Source organism: Epinephelus lanceolatus, chromosome 10 (genome assembly GCF_041903045.1).
Source record: "Epinephelus lanceolatus isolate andai-2023 chromosome 10, ASM4190304v1, whole genome shotgun sequence".
Classification (NCBI taxonomy): Eukaryota; Metazoa; Chordata; class Actinopteri; order Perciformes; family Serranidae; genus Epinephelus; species Epinephelus lanceolatus.
The window spans coordinates 5,510,088-5,531,893 of NC_135743.1; the positions used below are offsets into that span (position 1 = coordinate 5,510,088).

Below are 21,806 nucleotides of genomic sequence, written 5' to 3' on the forward strand. Positions count from 1 at the left end.
AATATTAGGGGAGCTTTATTATGGTCTTTGTCAATATTGTAAATCAAAAATAATTACAACATATATGCCTTAGTACCATGTTCAGGATTGAGTTTTAACCAGGGGTGTCAAACATGTGGCCTGCGGGCCAGAACTAGCTGCTCAGAGCGTCCCATCAGGCCCACTGGATGACTTATATTAATGCACTTGTTAAAGCTAAGAGATGTCAGATATCAGGAGCAAGTTAAACACCAAGTACGTCATGTAAAATGCTGCTTCAGAGGCTTTTCCCCCCTGACATAAAATACAGGATTTAGACTGTTCTGAAAGTGGAAAAAAGCAAAGTTAAAAATTGTCAAGGAAAATTGAGAGGTCGAATGAGAACAGCCTCATTTGCAGCTTCTACAGCACTCGCCATTGTTATTACTCCTCATTGGTTCGGGCGAACCACATGACAACTGAGAAACCGCTGTTTTATGTCAGGATGCTAGACGAATCAGTCAACTCAGTGTAGTGGGCAGATTCAAGGGTCTGGACCCAGGCAATGATTACGATGGTTCTATGAAAACGTTATCCTGAAAAAAAAAGTTCCAAGAATACTAAACTGTAATGGTTCAAGAGCCAGAGATACTGTGGTGGAAAAGGGGTGAAAGTGCAGTCACATCTGTAAACTGCATCCTAAATGTGACACCATTCCACATCTGCTCTCAGTCCAGGTTCAGATTCAGACGCTACAGTCACATCATGTTACATCTGCTTTATTTAGTGAAGAAGTTACAAATTACAACACATATAAAATAACAAATATCACGGCATCTTATGCAACTGGATACTACACTATTCACATGGTGGGTATCGAACAAAGTACTCTATTGTTGTTACTTTCAGGTCGACACGACCCCAGTTTGGAAGAGAAGCAGCTGGGAGTCTGACAAAGAAGCTGAGCAATGTCCTGCTGCAGATGCAGGTAGCAGCAAAATGTTTAGGGTGCTTTCAGACATAGTCGTCTCCTTTGGTCTGAATCAGGGACTCATGTTGTTCCAAAGTTGTATAATTGCCTAGAGTTGGTTCATGTTCTCACGGCAGCATTTACAAGCAGACCAGATCAAACAATACACATCACTAGTAGATAATGAGATAATGTATTTTAATGGTTTTACAGTGATGTAGTAAAACTGTTAATAACAACATGGATAACTGTCATATTTAACATCAGTCATGCAGATATTTTGATCAGACGCCCCAAAATATCAGCAGCAGAATGATTTAAATCCCCGTCATCTGAGTTCACCATCATTATTTATTTTTATATTTCCATTCTGAAAAAAGAAGAAGAAACACTGACCTTTTTTTTTCACAACTTCAAATGTTATTAATGTTCAGTGTAAAATATAAGCAGCTGTAATCAGAAAAGATCAGCCTTTCAGTTTGAAGTCTGTTGATGACCCTGTGCTGGCTCCAAGTATATTTCATTGTAGGTCGAGTATTCATTTTGATAAGCCGGGTGGTTGGGGTCTGTGTAACCATCACCATCGATGTAGCCGTAGTTCTACTCTCCGTAGGTCACAGCATCTTCAGGCTCGTCCAGAGGTTCTTTATCAGCCTTTTTCAAAGCTGCGTTCCTGCCAAGATCACGGTACAGATACACCGTGATGACAATCAGAATCACCTGCAGAGAGACGGGAGACAATATGTCCATGTGAAGATATTAAATGAGCAAATGTGAGTGTGTTAAAGGTCCAGTGTGTCGGATTTAGAGGAATATATTGGCATCCAGTGTACTCTCATAGAACGGTTCGTATGATATCCTATGAATTTGCGCCCCATGAATGAAGTTGTGTCCTTAATGTACAGTTTCGTAATAGACGAACTGTTACGGAGGTTAGGCTCAGGCAATAAAAGTTACTGTGGTTAGGTTTAAGAAAAAAAAAAACATCGTGAGGAAGTACCTTGAAATCACTCAACGTTCACACGAATCCGAAGACACAATTCCAACTGAATTTTTTGGGACCCATCTACCACGATCCGGACCCGGATAAGCGGAGGACGACGAGTACAAGATCCACCGACCCAGACTGCCTCTTACAAATGCTCGGGTCTGTTTCCTTGTTTATTTACATCAGTCACTGCTCTTGGTCACGTGATCGCAGCCTTTCAAACTACATCGGATATGTACGAATTGGGGTGCCTTGCTTTTCGTAGGCAAACATACAAAGAATTTGTGAGAATGGCTGATGGCATCAATGGAATATAATATAATAAGTGTCTTTTCTTTAGTGTATAATCACCTGAGAATAAACGGCGTTTTGTTTACCTGAGAATGAGTCGTTTATATCGACCTACAAAGCGGGTCCTTGTTTATGGAGATCGTCGGCTCTAGGTAGGGCCATTTGTGTTTTTAACATGAAACTGTGTCATTCAGTGTTTTTACTGGTTTAAATCACCTTGTGTGTTTGTTTTAGAGAGGAAGAGACCTCTGTGGATAATTCAGCTCTTGGTAAAAAGCTCCTGAACATTTGGATCAGAAAAAGAGTGAGCACACAAAATAATAGCCCTTTTTACACAGAGATGGCGCTATAGGGTCGATACAAAGGCCTTTGTATTTTCACTCAGAACCAGACAACCGCATCATCATGTTGCTTCAATGCGTGATTATAGACAGCATCCTGGCATTGCAGATTCAAACGAGCCTTGATGGCCGTGACATGTCACACAACAGCGTCGGTTTCTAGTGTGACATATAACAAATGCGTCAGCAGCACTTTATGAACAAGAACAATAGCATTAACTGTCCCTGTTACATGGCAACTGATCTCTTCCTCTGCTCGGAGGGTACGGAGCTCCTGGACCTCATTGTTTTACCGAATTGTGGACATTTTTGGCAGCTGTTCTTCTTCGAGTTAGCCGCTAGCTGCTACCAGCTACTTTTCAAATTTCCTGTGGTGGGTCATACATATAATATTTTGTCAAAAAGTCTGTTACCACATCTGATCCCGGCTCATAGGCGAGACCACTCTGGCCCCCCATTCCGCGATCGTACCTTATATACGGAGCAGTGAGGCAGCATAACGGCTCGTTATTCCTGCCTTGAACTGGCAGTGTAAAAGGGGCTGACAGCATGTTGTGGGTGAGCCGCCTGTTCCCAACATGCCCAACATCGTCGGAGAAACACTGATTTGTAACGTAAAACTGCTTTTATCAGTGTTTGAGAATAATTTATCTCCCGGTAAAAACCTCCTGGACAATGAACACTGAAGGAATTCTAACCAGGAGAAGTTTCAGCTGGTTGCAGTCTGCAATCCTCACTGCTAGACGCCTCTAACTCCTCCTAAATCTTACACACTGAACTTGTAAGGACAGATTTACACAGAAGAAGGTGTGAACAAATGCTCAGAGAGAGAGAGAACATTAAAGTCTTTTTGTGCCCCCTAGAGGCCACTGAGCTTGGTACAGCTCAACAGAAAGAAGGACACAGCATGAAGCCATTAAAATGCACCGCTCTGTCTTTTCTCTGTCCAGACAGGTTCTTGTTATATTACCTGGATTAACATGACACTGACGTCGAAGCCGAGGATTGTCATGATGTTTTCCTGCAGCCAGTTACTGAACTTCGGTTTGCAGCCCTGCAACAAACATACATTATCCTGATGAACAAAACATCCTGGTAGGGTTGAAGCCGTACCATGAAACCAGATATCATGGTATGAAAATTGGTGGTTTTCATAACCTGCACATTGCATCTTAAACTGTCCTGGTATTACATTTCTGCGTCCTATAAATATATATGCAGTACACTGACAGTATAGATGAGTACCTGAACATATGAGCTGTTTCCCCGGCCGAACAGCGGGGCGGTAAAGTTCCGCAGCTCTGAGCACCAGGGCGAGTCATCACTGCGACTATACGATTTGAAACAGGAACAAGGAAGAACGTCCGGATCCGTCAGGTTCAGACTCTGGATGTAAGAGTTCTTCAGCCAATCAGCAGGGCCCATCTTGCCACAGCACTCATCCTGTCAACAGTAAACCAAACAGGCACGTTCATTTGATCACGTCATTAAGTCAGCAGGAATACAACCAGCAACAGACGAGAGACTCACGTAGTTTTGTACTTTGTCCATCAGTCTGTCGTCTCTGTTGCTGCCTCTGTATTGAACGATGATCTGATCCACTGTGTCGTCCACAGTCTGCTCAAGCTGATCACACATCACATGTTACATAATACATATATCACATTATGTATGTTATTTATTACAGGTGCATCAACACATAAAAAAGTGAGAAACTAACACAATTTAACAGCTGAAATAATCTCCTAGAGCTGAAAATAATGTCTGAACGTATAGTTCTTTCTGTTGGACCAACTGTGGTGTTTACAAGTTCTGCCCACCAAAATAAAAGCCTGTCACCTTGTCTCTGTTTAGGAGCAGCAGCAGTGTGACGAACAGCTGACCCAGGACCAGGATGATGATGAAGCCCATGAACTGAAGAGGACAAGTCACAGAGTGAATGATTAAAATTCATCTTTACGGTCAGTAAAACAATATATCTGTTAAATTTGGAATTTATTACATAGTCAGGTGGCCATGTTTGTTTGGTTTCCAGGATCTTAACTGTATCACAAGAGTAATTATGACTTGGATGTCATAAACTGATAATTACATAAATGCATAAAAGAAGTTAAGTGAAGCAGGGATGACGTTTTTGCCATGTGGCAAAATCTGAGGCTGAAAAATGAAGCCAACGCGGTGGTTCCAAAAACTGCAGTTCGGGTAATGGCCACTAGAGGCTGGCTCCAAAACAGAGTCAATCCCCATGAACACCTGTGTAAAAATGCCATACCTTTACAGCAGAAATAAACATGTTTACAGCATGGTACAAAAAATGTACCACCATTTCAACATCCGTGATAACTGTACGGCGGGTAAAGTGTTTTTATACATCACCAGTTACATTTATATTTTATTATGGCCCACAGTTAATGCGTATTTAAAGGCGGGGCCACTTAAATGACATGTTGTATGTCATTTAAGTGGCCCCGCCACTGACTCTCATTTATGAGAGTCGTCACTACCACTCGCTGCAGCCTGTTAGATAGAAAAGTGAATATACTTATTACATCTTTTGCTGCTGCACTCCAAAAGTTGAACTCTGACTGTTTATCTGAGGGCACAACCGTCGCACCCAAAAAATAGATGCTTGGGAAAATCTTTACTTAGGTAAGCAATCAAGTGAAAATTTGGGTGGATGTTCTCATAGACTTGTATACAATCAGACTTCTTTTTGCAACCAGTCTCCCCCTGCTGGCCATTAGAAAGAGTGCAGGTTTAAGACACTAATAAGATTTGACATTGGCTTCACTTTTCAGAGCCAGAGGCTACATCCACTTCGTTTAGGGTGTTTTCAGACCTAGAGTTGTCTTGCTTTGGTCCAAATCAGGGACAAATTTTGTTGTGTAATTGCCTAGAGTTGGTTCATGCTCTCACAGCAGCATTTACAAGCGGACCAGATCAGATGCCTTGTGCGAGAAAGCTGCTCTTGATTGGTCAGAATTTCCATGTGGGAAAAATCCAGGAAGTAAAGCAAACGTTGAAGAAGAGTACACTTGCAAGATAAATGTGACACTTTCTAATGTCACAATGGAGGGACAACTACGCAGGTTGATTTTAGTGCTGCTCATCGTGGACTATATTGCTGTCATTGTTCATTTTAGTCAAACCATACAGTTTGAAAACGAGGCGTGGCTCCAACTAGAAAACAATGTTTTGATGCATTGGATGTGCTGAATGTGCATATTAAGGCAGTACAGGAGGAGGTGCACATTAATAATCCTCCAGGACTGTAACATGCTCATGTTTAATCCAAACAATGTGTCATGTGACTGCAGTTGCTTCACATCCAGGTCGGAACACCTTCTCACCACAAACCAACCGCACGAGAGTTCCTTTGTAACCAGACTGAGACCACCTCTTCAAGAAGGTCTCAGTTTGGTTGTTTTGGTGCGCACCTGAGTTTGATTGTTGTGTTCACACCTGCCCAAATGAACCGCACTGAGGGGGCAAACGACCTTGAGTTTGACTGAACGGAACCAAACATGGCAGGTGTGAAAGCACCCTTATACACTTAATGGACCCTGGTGATCACAGAACAGAGGTTACATCAGTGGTTACAGGTGAGACTCACCACCAGCAGCAGGACTCTTTTCTCTTTTTCAGCTCCGACACATCCAACAATACAGACCACTAAGGCCACTCCACCAATCAGCAGAAGCCCAACCCCCACTATCTGCAGCTCTTCTGTACACACACACACACACACACACACACACACACAATGGAATTATTAGTATTGATTATATTGTTTTACATCTCCAATATTACTTCTTTATTGTATCAGTCATTCTGCAGTTTATTCCCAGGGGGACTAATGTTTTGTAACAATAAAGTTGTACTACTGGCACTAAACTGTTGTACTTGTAGTCAGCTTTGTAATTTAGCGTGCTTTCATGATACTTCACTAAGCTAACCAGTAACTTCACATTGCCTGCCATTGTTTACCGTTGTTCACCTATACATACTACCATCGTCGTTTTGACACAAAGCTGGTCAAAGTGTCCTTTTAATAAATTAATCTGCTGATAGAAATCATCAAATACCACTGCTCTGTGAGTGATTTAAGTGTCAGACACAGACGCCAAAAGCTACCTTTCTCGGCAAGGTACCCTGGGTGTGTTGGTTGTTGACATTCTGGGACGCCGTGTGAAGTTGCATTGTCTGTTTTCAAAATACACTTCTGTTTTCACAGGAAATTTAACATTTGCATACAGTCTCGCACTACGGTCAGTTCAACAACGCGAACTGACGTTTTTTCTCCAGCAACGCACATGGTTAGGTTTAGGCACAAAAACACATTGTTAGGTTTAGGAAAAAAGAACAGAGTTTGGCTTTATAATCTTACGGGACACGAACACCACTCTCTTGGGTGAAAGTCAGTGTTTGCTGGACCCATCCACCACCTTAACTTTCATCCTTGTCCTGCCATGTTCCCCCCTGAAGCCACTGAAGTGCCATTAAAATGTAACAGCTACCGGCTGCATATCATGCCGATGTTAAAGGATGGCTTCTTTCTTCAGTGTCTGACGCTGCAAGTCACTGTCCAAGTGCCCGATTTGGACGACTTTGGATTGAGGCATCAGTATGATGTGCCACCGGGCAGCAGGATGGCACCTGTCACAGAAGTATGATACACTGGTGGACAGCATCAGTTTGAAACACTGCCAGTAATGACGTAATGTAAGGAGCTGGAAAGTCCTTACAGGGCTGGTGGGAGGGGTGGTGGATGGCTTCAACAAACACCAAACTGTCACCTGGTAGCCCGATGTTCACTTCCTGTAAGAATGTAGAGCCAAACCATGATGTTTTTTTCTAAACCTGATCACATGCTTTTGTTGATGTTGGCACTAGTAGTGGCATCCTGGAACATAAACAGCAGACACAGAAGGATACCTAGCGCCTAATATGTAGACATTACAGTCCACTGACAAAGCAGCCATGTGTGACGACTTGGGATGAGAACATGTTGGATAGTGAAGTGTTCTAGATCTTCTATAATCCACCTGTATGTTTGCACATTTTTAAGCTGTTAGAGGGTGGAGATCTCTCTCTGTTGATGGAGCTAGGCTAACTATTTCCCTCTGCTTCCAGGCTTTGCGCTAAGCTAAGCTAAGCTAAGCTAAGCTAACCATGTCCTGGTGCTACTATATCACCATGTTGTAGCTTAGTGTTCCTTTAACTGTGAGCTCCAGCGGTGTTACCTGAGGGGAGGACGTTCAGGAGGCTTACTCTGAAGAACACGATTACGACTCCGATGCCGCATAAACCCAGACCCAGATACTGCAGACAGAGGTGAAAGGTCAGGTCAAAGGTCAGCTACAGTGTCTGGTTCACAGTACTGTACACAACATGTTTTCAATATTTGTACGATGATTTGAGTTTACAGTTCACAGAGATATGGCTTAAACTGAAGGATAAACTCTCTGTTTATTCTTCAATTCTGTTCAGCTGTAAAATGAGAAAGGGATTGGCACTCCAGTTGACTGTATCTAACATGGCAGCCGCGTCACCAACTTACAGCTAAACAGTCACTAAAATATGTTTCTGAAACAACATATTTGTTTAATACATATTTGATCAGTGCTGCCGAGTTAAATAGTTTGACTGCAGTTTACAAGCAGTGATCAACATGACTGACAGCTGTGTTAGACTCCTCAGCTCTTATTGGTTTCGTTCACATGCAGTACGACGATTAGAAATGCTAAGAGTCAAACAGAGGAGGCAGAGAAACATAATTTTTCTCTGTCTCATTTAGTGCTGTGTGAATATATACAGTAATGACAGTTTCAGAAAATGTGAAAAACTTATTTGCTCTAAAAGTTAACAACTGTAGTTCTGCTTATTACAACCCACCACTGACTATATTAATAATAATATAATAGTAATGACAATCATTATGATGATAAACTTATCATTCTCATAGACTGTATAAAAGAAGTGGACGTTGCTATCGTGGCATCACCCATTGGTTTGTGGACCATTTTAAAGCCTCAAGTTCAGCAGTTGGCTGTCGCCATCTTGTTTTCCCAGAGCCAGAGGTGACCATATTTAGACGAGAGGATGAAGAAGCGAGGGGTAGATCTGAGTGAGAGCCCAACGTCACACCATGTTAGCAACGTGTTAATCACAAAGTAGCCACACCCTAAAGTAAACCCTGCTTTATGGTCTAATTTACTCTAAATGGGACAGTAATGTACAAAATGAATGTTGTGCTGTGTATATGTAATATAATATATGTCTATACAATCTGATGTCGTTATGCAACCAGTGGAGTCGCCCCCTGCTGGCGAATTGAAGGAATGCAGGCTTAAACTTCATTTTTGAGACCCGGACGCTTCGTCCACTTTTTAAATACAGTCCATGAACTTTTTTTTATTTCTATTTTTTTTTACAAGATTTCTGGGTAACACTTTACAATAAGGTACAAAATTAGAGTAGTTACTGAGGAATGAATGAGGAACTAATGAGGAACTAATGAGAAACTAATGAGTAATTACTGAGGAACTAATGAGGAACTAATGAGTAGTTACTGAGGAACTAAGGTACACAAAATTAGAGTAATTACTGAGGAACGAATGAGGAACAAATGAGGAACTAATGAGAAACTAATGAGTAGTTACTGAGGAACTAATGAGGAACTAATGAAAAACTAATGAGTAGTTACTGAGGAACTAAGCTACACAAAATTAGAGTAATTACTGAGGAACTAATGAAGAACGAATGAGGAACTAATGAGAAACTAATGAGTAGTTACTGAGGAACGAATGAGGAACGAATGAGGAACAAATGAGGAACTAATGAGAAACTAATGAGTAGTTACTGAGGAACTAATGAGTAGTTACTGAGGAACTAAGCTACACAAAATTAGAGTAATTACTGAGGAACTAATGAAGAACGAATGAGGAACTAATGAGAAACTAATGAGTAGTTACTGAGGAACTAATGAGGAACTAATGAGTAGTTATTGAGGAACTAATGAGGAACTAATGAGTAGTTACTGAGGAACTAAGGTACACAAAATTAGAGTAATTACTGAGGAACTAATGAGGAACTAATGAGGAACTAATGAGTAGTTACTGAGGAACTAATGAGGAGTTACTGAGGAACTAAGCTACACAAAATTAGAGTAATTACTGAGGAACTAATGAGGAACTAATGAGAAACTAATGAGTAGTTACTGAGGAACTAATGAGGAGTTACTGAGGAACTAAGCTACACAAAATTAGAGTAATTACTGAGGAACGAATGAGGAACTAATGAGGAACTAATGAGTAGTTACTGAGGAACTAAGGTACACAAAATTAGAGTAATTACTGAGGAACGAATGAGGAACTAATGAGAAACTAATGAGTAGTTACTGAGGAACTAATGAGTAGTTACTGAGGAACTAATGAGTAGTTACTGAGGAACTAATGAGGAACTAATGAGTAGTTACTGAGGAACTAATGAGTAGTTACTGAGGAACTAATGAGGAACTAATGAGTAGTTACTGAGGAACTAAGGTACACAAAATTAGAGTAATTACTGAGGAAGGAATGAGAAACTAATGAGTAGTTACTGAGGAACTAATGAGGAACTAATGAGTAGTTACTGAGGAACTAATGAGAAACTAATGAGTAGTTACTGAGGAACTAATGAGGAGTTACTGAGGAACTAAGCTACACAAAATTAGAGTAATTACTGAGGAACTAATGAGGAACTAATGAGTAGTTACTGAGGAACTAATGAGGAGTTACTGAGGAACTAAGCTACACAAAATTAGAGTAATTACTGAGGAACGAATGAGGAACTAATGAGGAACTAATGAGTAGTTACTGAGGAACTAAGGTACACAAAATTAGAGTAATTACTGAGGAACTAATGAGAAACTAATGAGTAGTTACTGAGGAACTAATGAGGAACTAATGAGTAGTTACTGAGGAACTAATGAGTAGTTACTGAGGAACTAATGAGGAACTAATGAGTAGTTACTGAGGAACTAATGAGTAGTTACTGAGGAACTAATGAGGAACTAATGAGTAGTTACTGAGGAACTAAGGTACACAAAATTAGAGTAATTACTGAGGAAGGAATGAGAAACTAATGAGTAGTTACTGAGGAACTAATGAGGAACTAATGAGTAGTTACTGAGGAACTAATGAGAAACTAATGAGTAGTTACTGAGGAACTAAGCTACACAAAATTAGAGTAATTACTGAGGAACTAATGAAGAACGAATGAGGAACTAATGAGAAACTAATGAGTAGTTACTGAGGAACTAAGGTACACAAAATTAGAGTAATTACTGAGGAACTAATGAAGAACGAATGAGGAACTAATGAGAAACTAATGAGTAGTTACTGAGGAACTAATGAGGAACTAATGAGTAGTTATTGAGGAACTAATGAGGAGTTACTGAGGAACTAAAGTACACAAAATTAGAGTAATTACTGAGGAACTAATGAGGAACTAATGAGAAACTAATGAGTAGTTACTGAGGAACTAAGGTACACAAAATTAGAGTAATTACTGAGGAACTAATGAAGAACGAATGAGGAACTAATGAGAAACTAATGAGTAGTTACTGAGGAACTAATGAGGAACTAATGAGTAGTTATTGAGGAACTAATGAGGAGTTACTGAGGAACTAAAGTACACAAAATTAGAGTAATTACTGAGGAACAAATGAGGAACTAATGAGAAACTAATGAGTAGTTACTGAGGAACTAATGAGAAACTAATGAGTAGTTACTGAGGAACTAATGAGGAACGAATGAGAAACTAATGAGTAGTTACTGAGGAACTAAGGTACACAAAATTAGAGTAGTTAGTAATAGCTCTAATTTTAGAGTTCCTCATTAGTTCCTCATTCGTTCCTCGGTAACTACTCATTAGTTCCTCATTAGTTCCTCAGTAACTACTCTAATTTTGTGTACCTTATTGTAAAGTGTTACTGATTTCTGACACTATGACAGTAGAATTTACTGCAGGTAACATCAGTTTATACAAAGAACTCCAACCTGTCAACTGTTTTCACCTCTGTAACCTGTGATCCAAACAAAAGCTGAGCTGAACGGAACAAAAAAAAAAGATATTTTGAGTAGTTTTAGCCTGAAAACAAATATTACGCATGAGAGATGGACATTGTTTTTACAGTTTGAAAAGAACCACTCCATTTACTACCTTAAAAGACCCTCAACGTTTTCATATTGCAGGGATGGTTCAGTGTTTTTTCTAAGATTCAGTCTAAGTGGACACTATATTGAGAGTGTTTTCACAGCTGTACCTTGCCGTCAAACAGCCCATTCTGACAGGGGAGGCCAAAAAATGGCTTCAGCTCTCCGTCTATGCTCTCGTCAAAGCCACCAGACTCCACTGACCAAAACAGTCATTTTACCTTGTTGAACACAGGAGCTGCTGGTCTACCACTGCTTTGATTAGTTAGTTGGTTTCTATTATTACACAAGCACTTGAGAAAGTCACTAATTGGCTTGAGTTGTCTCATTTAACCCTGAATGGTAAGAAAACTGTTTCTATGTGCATTTCTATCCGCAATAAACCTATGTGTGACTTGTTTGAGGTGAAGATTAAAAATGAAATAATTACTGAGGTGAATAAGGTCAAATACTTGGGGATTATATTAGATAAGAACTTAAAATTTGATAAACAAGTACAGTATATCTGCAAGAAGGTTAAACCAAACCTCAACTGTTTTCGTTTTATTCGAAGAGACCTGTCATGCAAAGCTGCACATCTTTACATGCATGCTATGATTTTCTCCCATTTGTCATACTGTATCACGTCATGGTCACAAGCTTCTCAAGTCACTCTGAAACCCGTAGTAGCAATATATGAGCAAGCAATAAAAATTATGGATCAAAAACCCATGAGATGGCACCACTGTGGCATCCTGAGAAAACACAACCTTCTTGCATTTGAAAATCTCATAATTTACATAAATATCAGACTGGTTTTTAAATGTCTTTATAACTATGTATCACCCCTGTTTTCTGCACTGATAAAAAGACGTTTGAGCTCAAGTCAAATGAACACACGAGCCTCCTACAATGGTGACTGCATTGTTCCCAGGTGTACAACATCATTTGGACAATCTGCCTTCTCAGTAAAAGGCGTTAACCTATGGAACACTCTACCCACTCACCTGAAACTGGAGACTGATACAAATGCTTTTAACAGAGGACTAAAAGCATGGTTAAAAGCAAAACAACAATGTTCACATGTATAAATATGGACTTAGTTTAATATTGTTACTAATACCATGGTTGCGATCATAAATTTTGTTTGTTTTATCTCCTACTGCTGATCATATGCTCTGTGATCTTTGAATATTACTGTTTGCAATCATAACAGCTGTTTGTTTTATCCCATTTGTTAATTATATGCTTTGTGTTTTTAGAATGCCGCCTATGGACTGGTGTTGAAAATTAGCACGTGTGCTACATACACCTAAGCAAAGGCATCTGGTCTGTCCACTGGGACAGTCTCAATGTATTTGTGATGTCCATATCAAATAAAATAAACCTAACCTAATTGTGTGACTTTGGTGAATCCGAACTAACCCTTTAAAATGTCAAAGTCACAGAATCACACAAACATGGTAACTCACTGAGGCAGCAGTAGACCAGCAGCTCCTGTGTTCAACAATGTTAAATCTGTGTTTTTCTCAATGGAGTGTGGCTTTGAAGAGAGCGACAGAACAGTTTAATTTCCCTGGTGGAAATCTCTGTCTGACATACTGTCAATGGATAAGTACCCCTACAACCCCTCTTTAGAAAGACTGAACTATAAGTAGCAAAACGGTCAAGTTTGATTTGAAATTTGAAGGCCAGTAAAATATAAAACATGCTATTGACAGAGGAGCTCAGATATCATATCATCATGTCTCTTTTACAGACAATATATTGTTGGTTTTCCTATTGTTCTATTTAAATTATCAGCCTGATTTCTGACAAGTTCTCTCTTACAGGAGAGGGAAGTTAACCATGAACACTGTATATGTATAATCAAGGTGCTGATTGATATTATTTATATATGACATACAGTACAGGCCAAAAGTTTGGACACACCTTCTCATTCAATGCGTTTTCTTTATTTTCATGACTATTTACATTGTAGATTCTCACTGAAGGCATCAAAACTATGAATGAACACATGTGGAGTTATGTACTTAACAAAAAAAGGTGAAATAACTGAAAACATGTTTTATATTCTAGTTTCTTCAAAATAGCCACCCTTTGCTCTGATTACTGCTTTGCACACTCTTGGCATTCTCTCCATGAGCTTCAAGAGGTAGTCACCTGAAATGGTTTCCACTTCACAGGTGTGCCTATCAGGGTTAATTAGTGGAATTTCTTGCTTTATCAGTGGGGTTGGGACCATCAGTTGTGTTGTGCAGAAGTCAGGTTAATACACAGCCGACAGCCCTATTGGACAACTGTTAAAATTCATATTATGGCAAGAACCAATCAGCTAACTAAAGAAAAACGAGTGGCCATCATTACTTTAAGAAATGAAGGTCAGTCAGTCCGGAAAATTGCAAAAACTTTAAATGTGTCCCAAGTGGAGTCGCAAAAACCATCAAGCGCTACAACGAAACTGGCACACATGAGGACCGACCCAGGAAAGGAAGACCAAGAGTCACCTCTGCTTCTGAGGATAAGTTCATCCGAGTCACCAGCCTCAGAAATCGCAAGTTAACAGCAGCTCAGATCAGAGACCAGATGAATGCCACACAGAGTTCTAGCAGCAGACCCATCTCTAGAACAACTGTTAAGAGGAGACTGCGCCAATCAGGCCTTCATGGTCAAATAGCTGCTAGGAAACCACTGCTAAGGAGAGGCAACAAGCAGAAGAGATTTGTTTGGGCCAAGAAACACAAGGAATGGACATTAGACCAGTGGAAATCTGTGCTTTGGTCTGATGAGTCCAAATTTGAGATCTTTGGTTCCAACCGCCGTGTCTTTGTGAGACGCAGAAAAGGTGAACGGATGGATTCCACATGCCTGGTTCCCACTGTGAAGCATGGAGGAGGAGGTGTGATGGTGTGGGGGTGTTTTGCTGGTGACACTGTTGGGGATTTATTCAAAATTGAAGGCACACTGAACCAGCATGGCTACCACAGCATCCTGCAGCAACATGCCATCCCATCCGGTTTGCGTTTAGTTGGACGATCATTTATTTTTCAACAGGACAATGACCCCAAACACACCTCCAGGCTGTGTAAGGGCTATTTGACCAAGAAGGAGAGTGATGGAGTGCTGCGGCAGATGACCTGGCCTCCACAGTCACCGGACCTGAACCCAATCGAGATGGTTTGGGGTGAGCTGGACCGCAGAGTGAAGGCAAAGGGGCCAACATGTGCTAAACACCTCTGGGAACTCCTTCAAGACTGTTGGAAAACCATTTCAGGTGACTACCTCTTGAAGCTCATGGAGAGAATGCCAAGAGTGTGCAAAGCAGTAATCAGAGCAAAGAGTGGCTATTTTGAAGAAACTAGAATATAAAACATGTTTTCAGTTATTTCACCTTTTTTTGTTAAGTACATAACTCCACATGTGTTCATTCATAGTTTTGATGCCTTCAGTGAGAATCTACAATGTAAATAGTCATGAAAATAAAGAAAATGCATTGAATGAGAAGGTGTGTCCAAACTTTTGGCCTGTACTGTATATCATTAAACTTAGCTGTCCTCACCAGGAACATGTGGATAAAGAGTTTGAAGCAGTAGTCCAGCAACATAATCTCAACCTCCAGCTTCATCTTTCTTCACTCAGAGACAACAACCAGCAGCAGGTTCAGGTTCGGGCTCTTCAGTCGTGTTCTCCAGCAGAATGTTTTGTCTTCTGAGTCTCAGCTGCAACGACACCTTTTAGATCAGAGTCCACTTCCTTATTGTCTCTAAACATTAAACAGATCCCCCCGCCCTCCAGTAACTTTCAGCAGCTGATGGAGAAACCAGCAGGAAACAAACAAGGAACAAGAAAACAGAAAATCAAAGCTCAGGTTTCAGTGAGGTTTCTAGGATTATCTACAGATGTATTTACTATTCATTATTACTGAAAGTATCAGCCTGTTTATGAAGAATTTTGATGTAAATATAATGTGTGGTAGATAGACTGTCAGTGTGTGTAGAATAAAATAAACTCATCATATTTACAGTTTGAACTGCATATAATCAGAGTCATAGTTAGATGTTTGTATGAGACTAATATTTGATCAGATCAATCATGTAACTAACTACACACTCTGGACACATGAGGCCGGGCATTGACCTGCACCAGGAGGAACCCAGGGCCAGCCGCACCAGGAGGAACCCAGGGCCCACTGCACCAGGAGGAACCCAGGGCCCACTGCACCAGGAGGAACCCAGGGCCCACTGCACCAGGAGGAACCCAGGACCAACTGCACCAGGAGGAACCCAGGGCCCACCGCACCAGGAGGAACCCAGGACCAACTGCACCAGGAGGAACCCAGGGCCCGCTGCACCAGGAGGAACCCAGGACCAACTGCACCAGGTCTGCTTTGCATCTTTTTGGCAGTGTAGGAACGCCTTCTTTTACCACAGCTTAGATCTGACATTTTTCAGCTTTAGTACCCAGTTTAAAACATTCATTAGGTAATCAAATGTGATAGGTTACATTACTTTGATGAAGTCATTAAAATAGTAACATTACTTATTACATTTTTAAAGGGTTACTTGTAATCAATTACATTTCTAAAGTAACCCTCCTATCACTGTTCCTACACACTTCAGCTGTTTGTCCCTGGAGGCTCCACACACCTCAGTATGGGACCCTGTGCTACAATTAATGGGAAACGCAAACAGTCAGTGTAACCTTTCAGATTCAGAGTGAGCCTCACACAGGGGTCAAAGGTCACAGCTCAACCTCGTTCCCACGTTCATCAGCAGCTTTTACTGCCGGGCACACAGCCAATCAGCTTCAGACGTCCAGCCTGGTTACGACGGCGACGCTTCACCCCGATGTGTTCAGGTTGATCTGATCAACCACAGTATTCGATGGGACATCATGACATCATCAGATTGTCTGTGACATCGCCGTGACAACAGGACATCAGGACAGTTGAACAGTAGCCCTTTTTACACAGAGATCACATTACAGGAACGCTACAAAGTCTTCACGTCTTGACATGTAACACAACAGCATCGGCTTCTAGTGTGACATATACCATACACATCAACAGCGCTTTATAAACAATAACAAAGGTATAACGTTGCAATAACAATCATTTACTGTCCCTGTAATATGGCGGCTGATCTTGTCCTCTGCTCAGAGGGTAAGGAGTTTGTGAATCTCATTGTTTTCCAAATTTGTGGTCATTGACACCCGCTGTTCTACTTATTTGAGTTAGTCACTAACTGCTAACAGCTACTGTAATTTTTGAATCTCCAGCGGTGGGTCTCGCACATAACAAGACGTCAAAACATCGCACCTGTACCAACCATGGTCCCATCCTGTTGGCTTTCCTGTTTATACAGACACCACCGCCACTACCTCCCATGGCGGCTTAAAGGCGAGACAACTCTGTTACTCTACAATTGTACCTTATATGCAGCACGGTGAGGCAACATAACAGCACAGTATTCCCACCTTGAACAGTCAGTGAGATTTTCACAGAATGGTTTTATTGTTTCTTACTTTAGCAACAGATAATCTTGCTCTCTGATTGGCTGTCAGGCGCCAGCTACATTTCAAAATGTGGACACTTTAAACTGCAGCTAACTGAAGTAACTGTGTTGATAATTCAGTCTCTGTTAGTTAATTGAGTCAAGGAAGGTCCTTGAGAATATTCAAGGGCCTCTTACAGGACCCTTAAGATACTATCAACCTGGAACAACTTCAGTTTCCCCGACCAATTAACTGTAATAACAATAACAATATAATTTTTCAGTTGTAATGTGTTTAACTGTGTGTATGGATGATATAAATTTCTATGTAAGTATGTACATATAGTATAGTTTACTCTATATATAACATATGTGTAAGAAAAAAAGGAATAATGCATTAAATTTAAGATTTTCATGGAGAAACCAGAGTCACACACACACACGCACATAGTTTCTCAGCAGGAAGAATTCCTGACAGGCAGGTCGATCCATCATCCCCCCTCATTGCCCCTCTGCTGCCCTGTGGCATGCTGGGAGTTGTCACTGCGAACAGTGGGAGTCTAAATCAACGTTAATGTGTTGCTGAGAGTTAAACACTCAGTCTGACCTGTCAGCCTGACCCCTGACTGGATTTCTGTATATTGTTACTGTGGCAACAGTTACTCCTGTTTTACATGTACACAACATACAGTAAATCAAACAGCTTTAGGCCAAATCACAGTGTTTATTCATATAAACGTCCGGGTAGAAAACCCTCGAGCCTCAACATAAAACGCAAAGGCAAATTCTGCCTTTATTTGCTCATTTTAGCCACTTACAAAAGCTCAGTTATTGCTGAAAATTACAATAAATAAACAAGTTTGTTGATTTTACATATCCTTGCAGTAAAAATCAACTGCCAGTTGTCTACCTGGAAGTAATTGTTGTTAGCGCAACATCACCGTGATTCAGTCTATAAAATGACAAGCGATATTTGACACTGAAGCATAAAATACAACATAATAATAACAATAATAATGAAACTGCAGATAAAGTGTTGTCTTCTAAAATAACTTGAACCATCTCTGAGTTGAATGAAGCCTTCTGATTGGTTTAAAGGTCCTGCAGACAATGCTTGCAAAAGAACACTACGTCTACTTTATATAAACCCATGACTCATTTAACAGATTAACAAAAGCTAAACTAAACTTCAATTAAAAAAAAGTTGTAAGTGTTTGCATTCAGTACAAAGTGTTCCCCTAATACACATCAAATATCAACAACAATCAGTAACAGTTTTGGTGTATGCTTGCCTATATTGAGAGTATTTTCACTGATTCATTTTACTGTCAGACAGCCCTTTCCAATGACAAAGCTGTTTCAGTTTCCCATCCATCCATTTTCAATCGTTTATCCATAGCCAGGTTGCAGGGGCAGCAAGCCGAGAAAGTATTCCAGATGTTCCTCTCCCCAGCGACGCTTCCCAGCTCCTCCTGGGGGACCCCAAGATGTTCCCAGGTCGGACGAGATATGTAATCCCTCCAGCGTGTTCTGGGTCTGCCCCGGGGCCTCCTACCAGTGGGGTGTGCCTGGAAAACCTCTAACAGAAGGCGCCCAGGACGATCCTGATCAGATGCCTGAACAACCTCAACTGGCCACTTTTGACATGAAGGAGCAGCGGCTCTACTCCAAGCTCCCTCTGTCCGAGCTCCTCACCCTATCTCTAAGGCTGAGCCCAGACACCCCTCAGAGGAAACTCATTTTGGTCGCTTGTATCCCCGTGAGGGTTGTGACGTAGATGGACCAGTAAATCAAAAGCTTCACCTTCTGGCTCAGCTCTCTCTTCAACATGATGGTCCATCACTGCAGATGCCGCACCAAACTGCCGATCCATCTCACGCTCCATTCTACCCTCACTCGTGAAGCAGAACCCGAGATACTTAAACTTCCTCGCTTCCACCCCAGAGGAGGCAATCTACCATTTTCCGGAGAACCACGGCCTCAGACTTGGAGGTGCTGACTCTCATCCTGACAGCTTCACACTCGGTTGCAACCCGCCCCAGTTCCTGCTTGAGGACACGTTGTGATGAAGCCAAGAGAACCACATCATCTGCATAAAGCAGAGACGCAATTCTGAGGTCACCAAAAAGAGTTTCCCATTGATGCTCTCGTCAAAGCCACCAGACTCCATTGACAAAAACAGTAATTGTAGCTTGCTGAACACAGGACCTGCTGGTCTACTGCTGCCTCGATCAGTGTGTTAGGTTGTGTTAATGTGTGACTTTGGTGAATCCGAACTTACCCTTTAAGATGCCAAAGCAACACAATAACACAACAAACTAACTGATAGAGGCAGCGGTAGACCAGCAGCTCGTTAAATCACTGTTTTTCTCAATGGAGTCTGGCTTTGACAAACATAACAGCCTCTTTGCACACAACTTGCATCTCCAAACAGTAATTTTACCTTGTATACACGGACTATGGATAAGTACCTCATACAACCCCATTTCAAAAAATCTGAAGTATGCCTTTAAATGTATTTTTTATACAGCACATCATAATGTCTTAATTTATATTCATGATACATTTCATATATTGTGTGTGCCTACGAATTAATTTGAAATTAACTCCTCAACATTTTTATGTGACAAAGTATGACACACAGTGTCCTGGTGGTGTTCCAGCTGTGAAGATGGACAACATGTAACTGAAACGTCTCCGGTTTCATTTCTGTCAAAGGTAACACACTCACACACACTCACACAAACACACTCGGCACGTCAGGATTTGTCCTGTTGAAGTTTCACTTTCTTGCTGATGTTTTTTCTTTTTAACCCTTCAGACTCTCCTTTTCTTAAAATGAAAAACACATGTTCTCCTGTTTTAGAGGCTCTACAGATACTTCAGGAGGATCTAATGGTCACTTACAAGGTTCTAGTGGTTCTTGGGGACATCGTACTGGTCATTGAGGTGGTTCTAGTTGTTCTGTGGGACATTTCTTGGTCCTTTAGGTGGTTAAGCATGGTAAGGGTTATGTGTTCTCCATTATCAAAACACCAAATGATCTCTGAAGAACTCTGTTCTGCCCTCCAGCAGAGCTCCACAACTTCATGTCAGGATTTACTTAATTATCTATCTGTGTATGTGTGCATTTGCTTTTTAAACCCTCAGTTTAGTCTGACACATTTAGGTTCCCTCCTCTAGAATTTAAAATAAAGTGTTTGAATAAATGTGAACAACTTGAGGCTCAGTTGGTTAAAGGGTTAACTGAACTGAGAGGCAGTGTGTGAGAGGACACACCCACTGCTGTCTGTCTCTGTCTCAGTCATGTTTTGTCTCTCGTCCAAGATGAACGTGATGCTGTCTCTCTGCCTCTGGTTCGCTCTGATGCTGTCGTCCTGCTGTGGTGAGTGACCTCACACCTCATCACACTCATTGATCCTGGTAATGGTTTGTTCTGACCCACTGTTGTTTTTTTAAACTACTCCTGTCTCACTCAAACTAAATATCCCAAGTGTTACTATGATGACATCACTCATTGATAAAGTAGTTATATTACTTTACTAATTACTCATCAGTAACAGTACTGCGTTACATCACTTATTACTTTAGTTTTGTTACACAGCAGCTCCACTGACGGAATGGGAACAGAAAATGGCACATTGTGATTAACCAAGCAGACAGACTCTGACCATCAACAGCTAATGTTAGCATTAACCTCAGTGCACACATCCTCCTGAACTAGCTGAGTGCTGAATGTAGAGTACCCATGGTTAATAATAGGTACATAGGTCAGAAAAGAGGTTCTAGAGATGTTTTAGGTGGGTCTAGTGACCATCAAGGAGGTTTTAAAGGTCCCTTGAGGGGTTCTGGCAATCCTTAAGGGTTTTTTTGTGGTCAGTGAGGAGGTTCATCAAGAAAGTATGAAAAATCCCTTGAGGGGTAACAGGGATTCTTAAGGGCGTTCTTGTGGTCAGTGAGGAGGTTCTAGAGATTTTTAGGTTGTTTTCATGGTCATCATGAAGGTTATAAAGGTCCCTTAAGAGGTTTGCAAGTTAGTAAATCGGTTCTAGAGATGTTTTAGGTGGGTCTAGTGACCATCAAGGAGGTTTTAAAGGTCCCTTGAGGGGTTCTGGCAATCCTTAAGGGTTTTTTTGTGGTCAGTGAGGAGGTTCATCAAGAAAGTATGAAAAATCCCTTGAGGGGTAACAGGGATTCTTAAGGGCGTTCTTGTGGTCAGTGAGGAGGTTCTAGAGATTTTTAGGTTGTTTTCATGGTCATCATGAAGGTTATAAAGGTCCCTTAAGAGGTTTGTAAGTTAGTAAATCCGTTCTAGAGATGTTCTAGGTGGTTCTAGAGATCATCATGAAGGTTTTAAAGGCCCCTATAGAGGGTTCTAGGTCAGTGAAGAGGTTTGGTAGGTAGGTGGTTCTGGTGGTAGTGGTTGTCATAAAGATTGAAACATCCCTTGAGAGGGTTCTAGGTCAGTTAGGACACTGGATATGTTTTAGGTGGTTCTAGTGGTCATCAAGAAGATTAGAAAGGTCCCTTAAGAGTTTCTAAGGATCCTTAAAGGGGTTATAAAGGTCAGTGAGGAAGTTCTAGAGATGT

At 41.0% G+C, this 21,806-nt stretch overlaps 2 protein-coding genes across 12 annotated transcripts in view; one reads left to right on the forward strand and one right to left on the reverse strand.

Annotated features, from left to right (window-relative positions):
* Positions 1-721: 721 nt before the first annotated feature.
* LOC117265563 (CD82 antigen) lies at positions 722-15,457 on the reverse strand. Its single transcript, XM_033640113.2, has 8 exons — positions 15,284-15,457; positions 7,792-7,870; positions 6,162-6,274; positions 4,388-4,462; positions 4,079-4,174; positions 3,794-3,991; positions 3,519-3,602; positions 722-1,648 (listed from the first exon to the last, which is right to left on the reverse strand). The coding sequence occupies exons 1-8, from the start codon at positions 15,347-15,349 to the stop codon at positions 1,529-1,531; spliced, it is 831 nt and encodes a 276-aa protein (XP_033496004.1). The 5' UTR covers positions 15,350-15,457; the 3' UTR covers positions 722-1,528.
* A 78-nt stretch (positions 15,458-15,535) lies between these two features.
* LOC117266457 (cocaine- and amphetamine-regulated transcript protein-like) overlaps positions 15,536-21,806 on the forward strand; it is a 30,192-nt gene continuing 23,921 nt past the window's right edge. For 3 of the 11 annotated variants that reach the window (XR_013492150.1, XR_013492153.1, XR_013492152.1), the window contains exons 1-2: positions 15,536-16,104; positions 18,616-20,601. Coding sequence is in view for 3 of the 11 variants with exons in the window: in XM_078171364.1 (XP_078027490.1) it covers positions 20,523-20,601 (79 nt within the window). In the remaining 8 variants the exon portion in view is untranslated. Of the gene's footprint in view, positions 16,105-18,615; positions 20,602-21,806 lie in introns of those variants that run through there. The other 8 variants (XM_033641678.2, XM_033641679.2, XR_013492151.1 and 5 more) reach the window with 7 other exon arrangements.

Coding starts and splice junctions, on each gene's coding strand:
- LOC117265563 (XM_033640113.2), bottom strand. CDS start 15,349: ATGAAGCTGGAGGTTGAGATTATGTTGCTGGACTACTGCTTCAAACTC. Junction 4,463..6,161: donor AAAGAGTCCTGCTGCTGGTG/GTGAGTCTCACC, acceptor TGTCCTCTTCAG/TTCATGGGCTTCATCATCAT. Junction 1,649..3,518: donor TCAGTGTCATGTTAATCCAG/GTAATATAACAA, acceptor GTCTCTCTGCAG/GTGATTCTGATTGTCATCAC.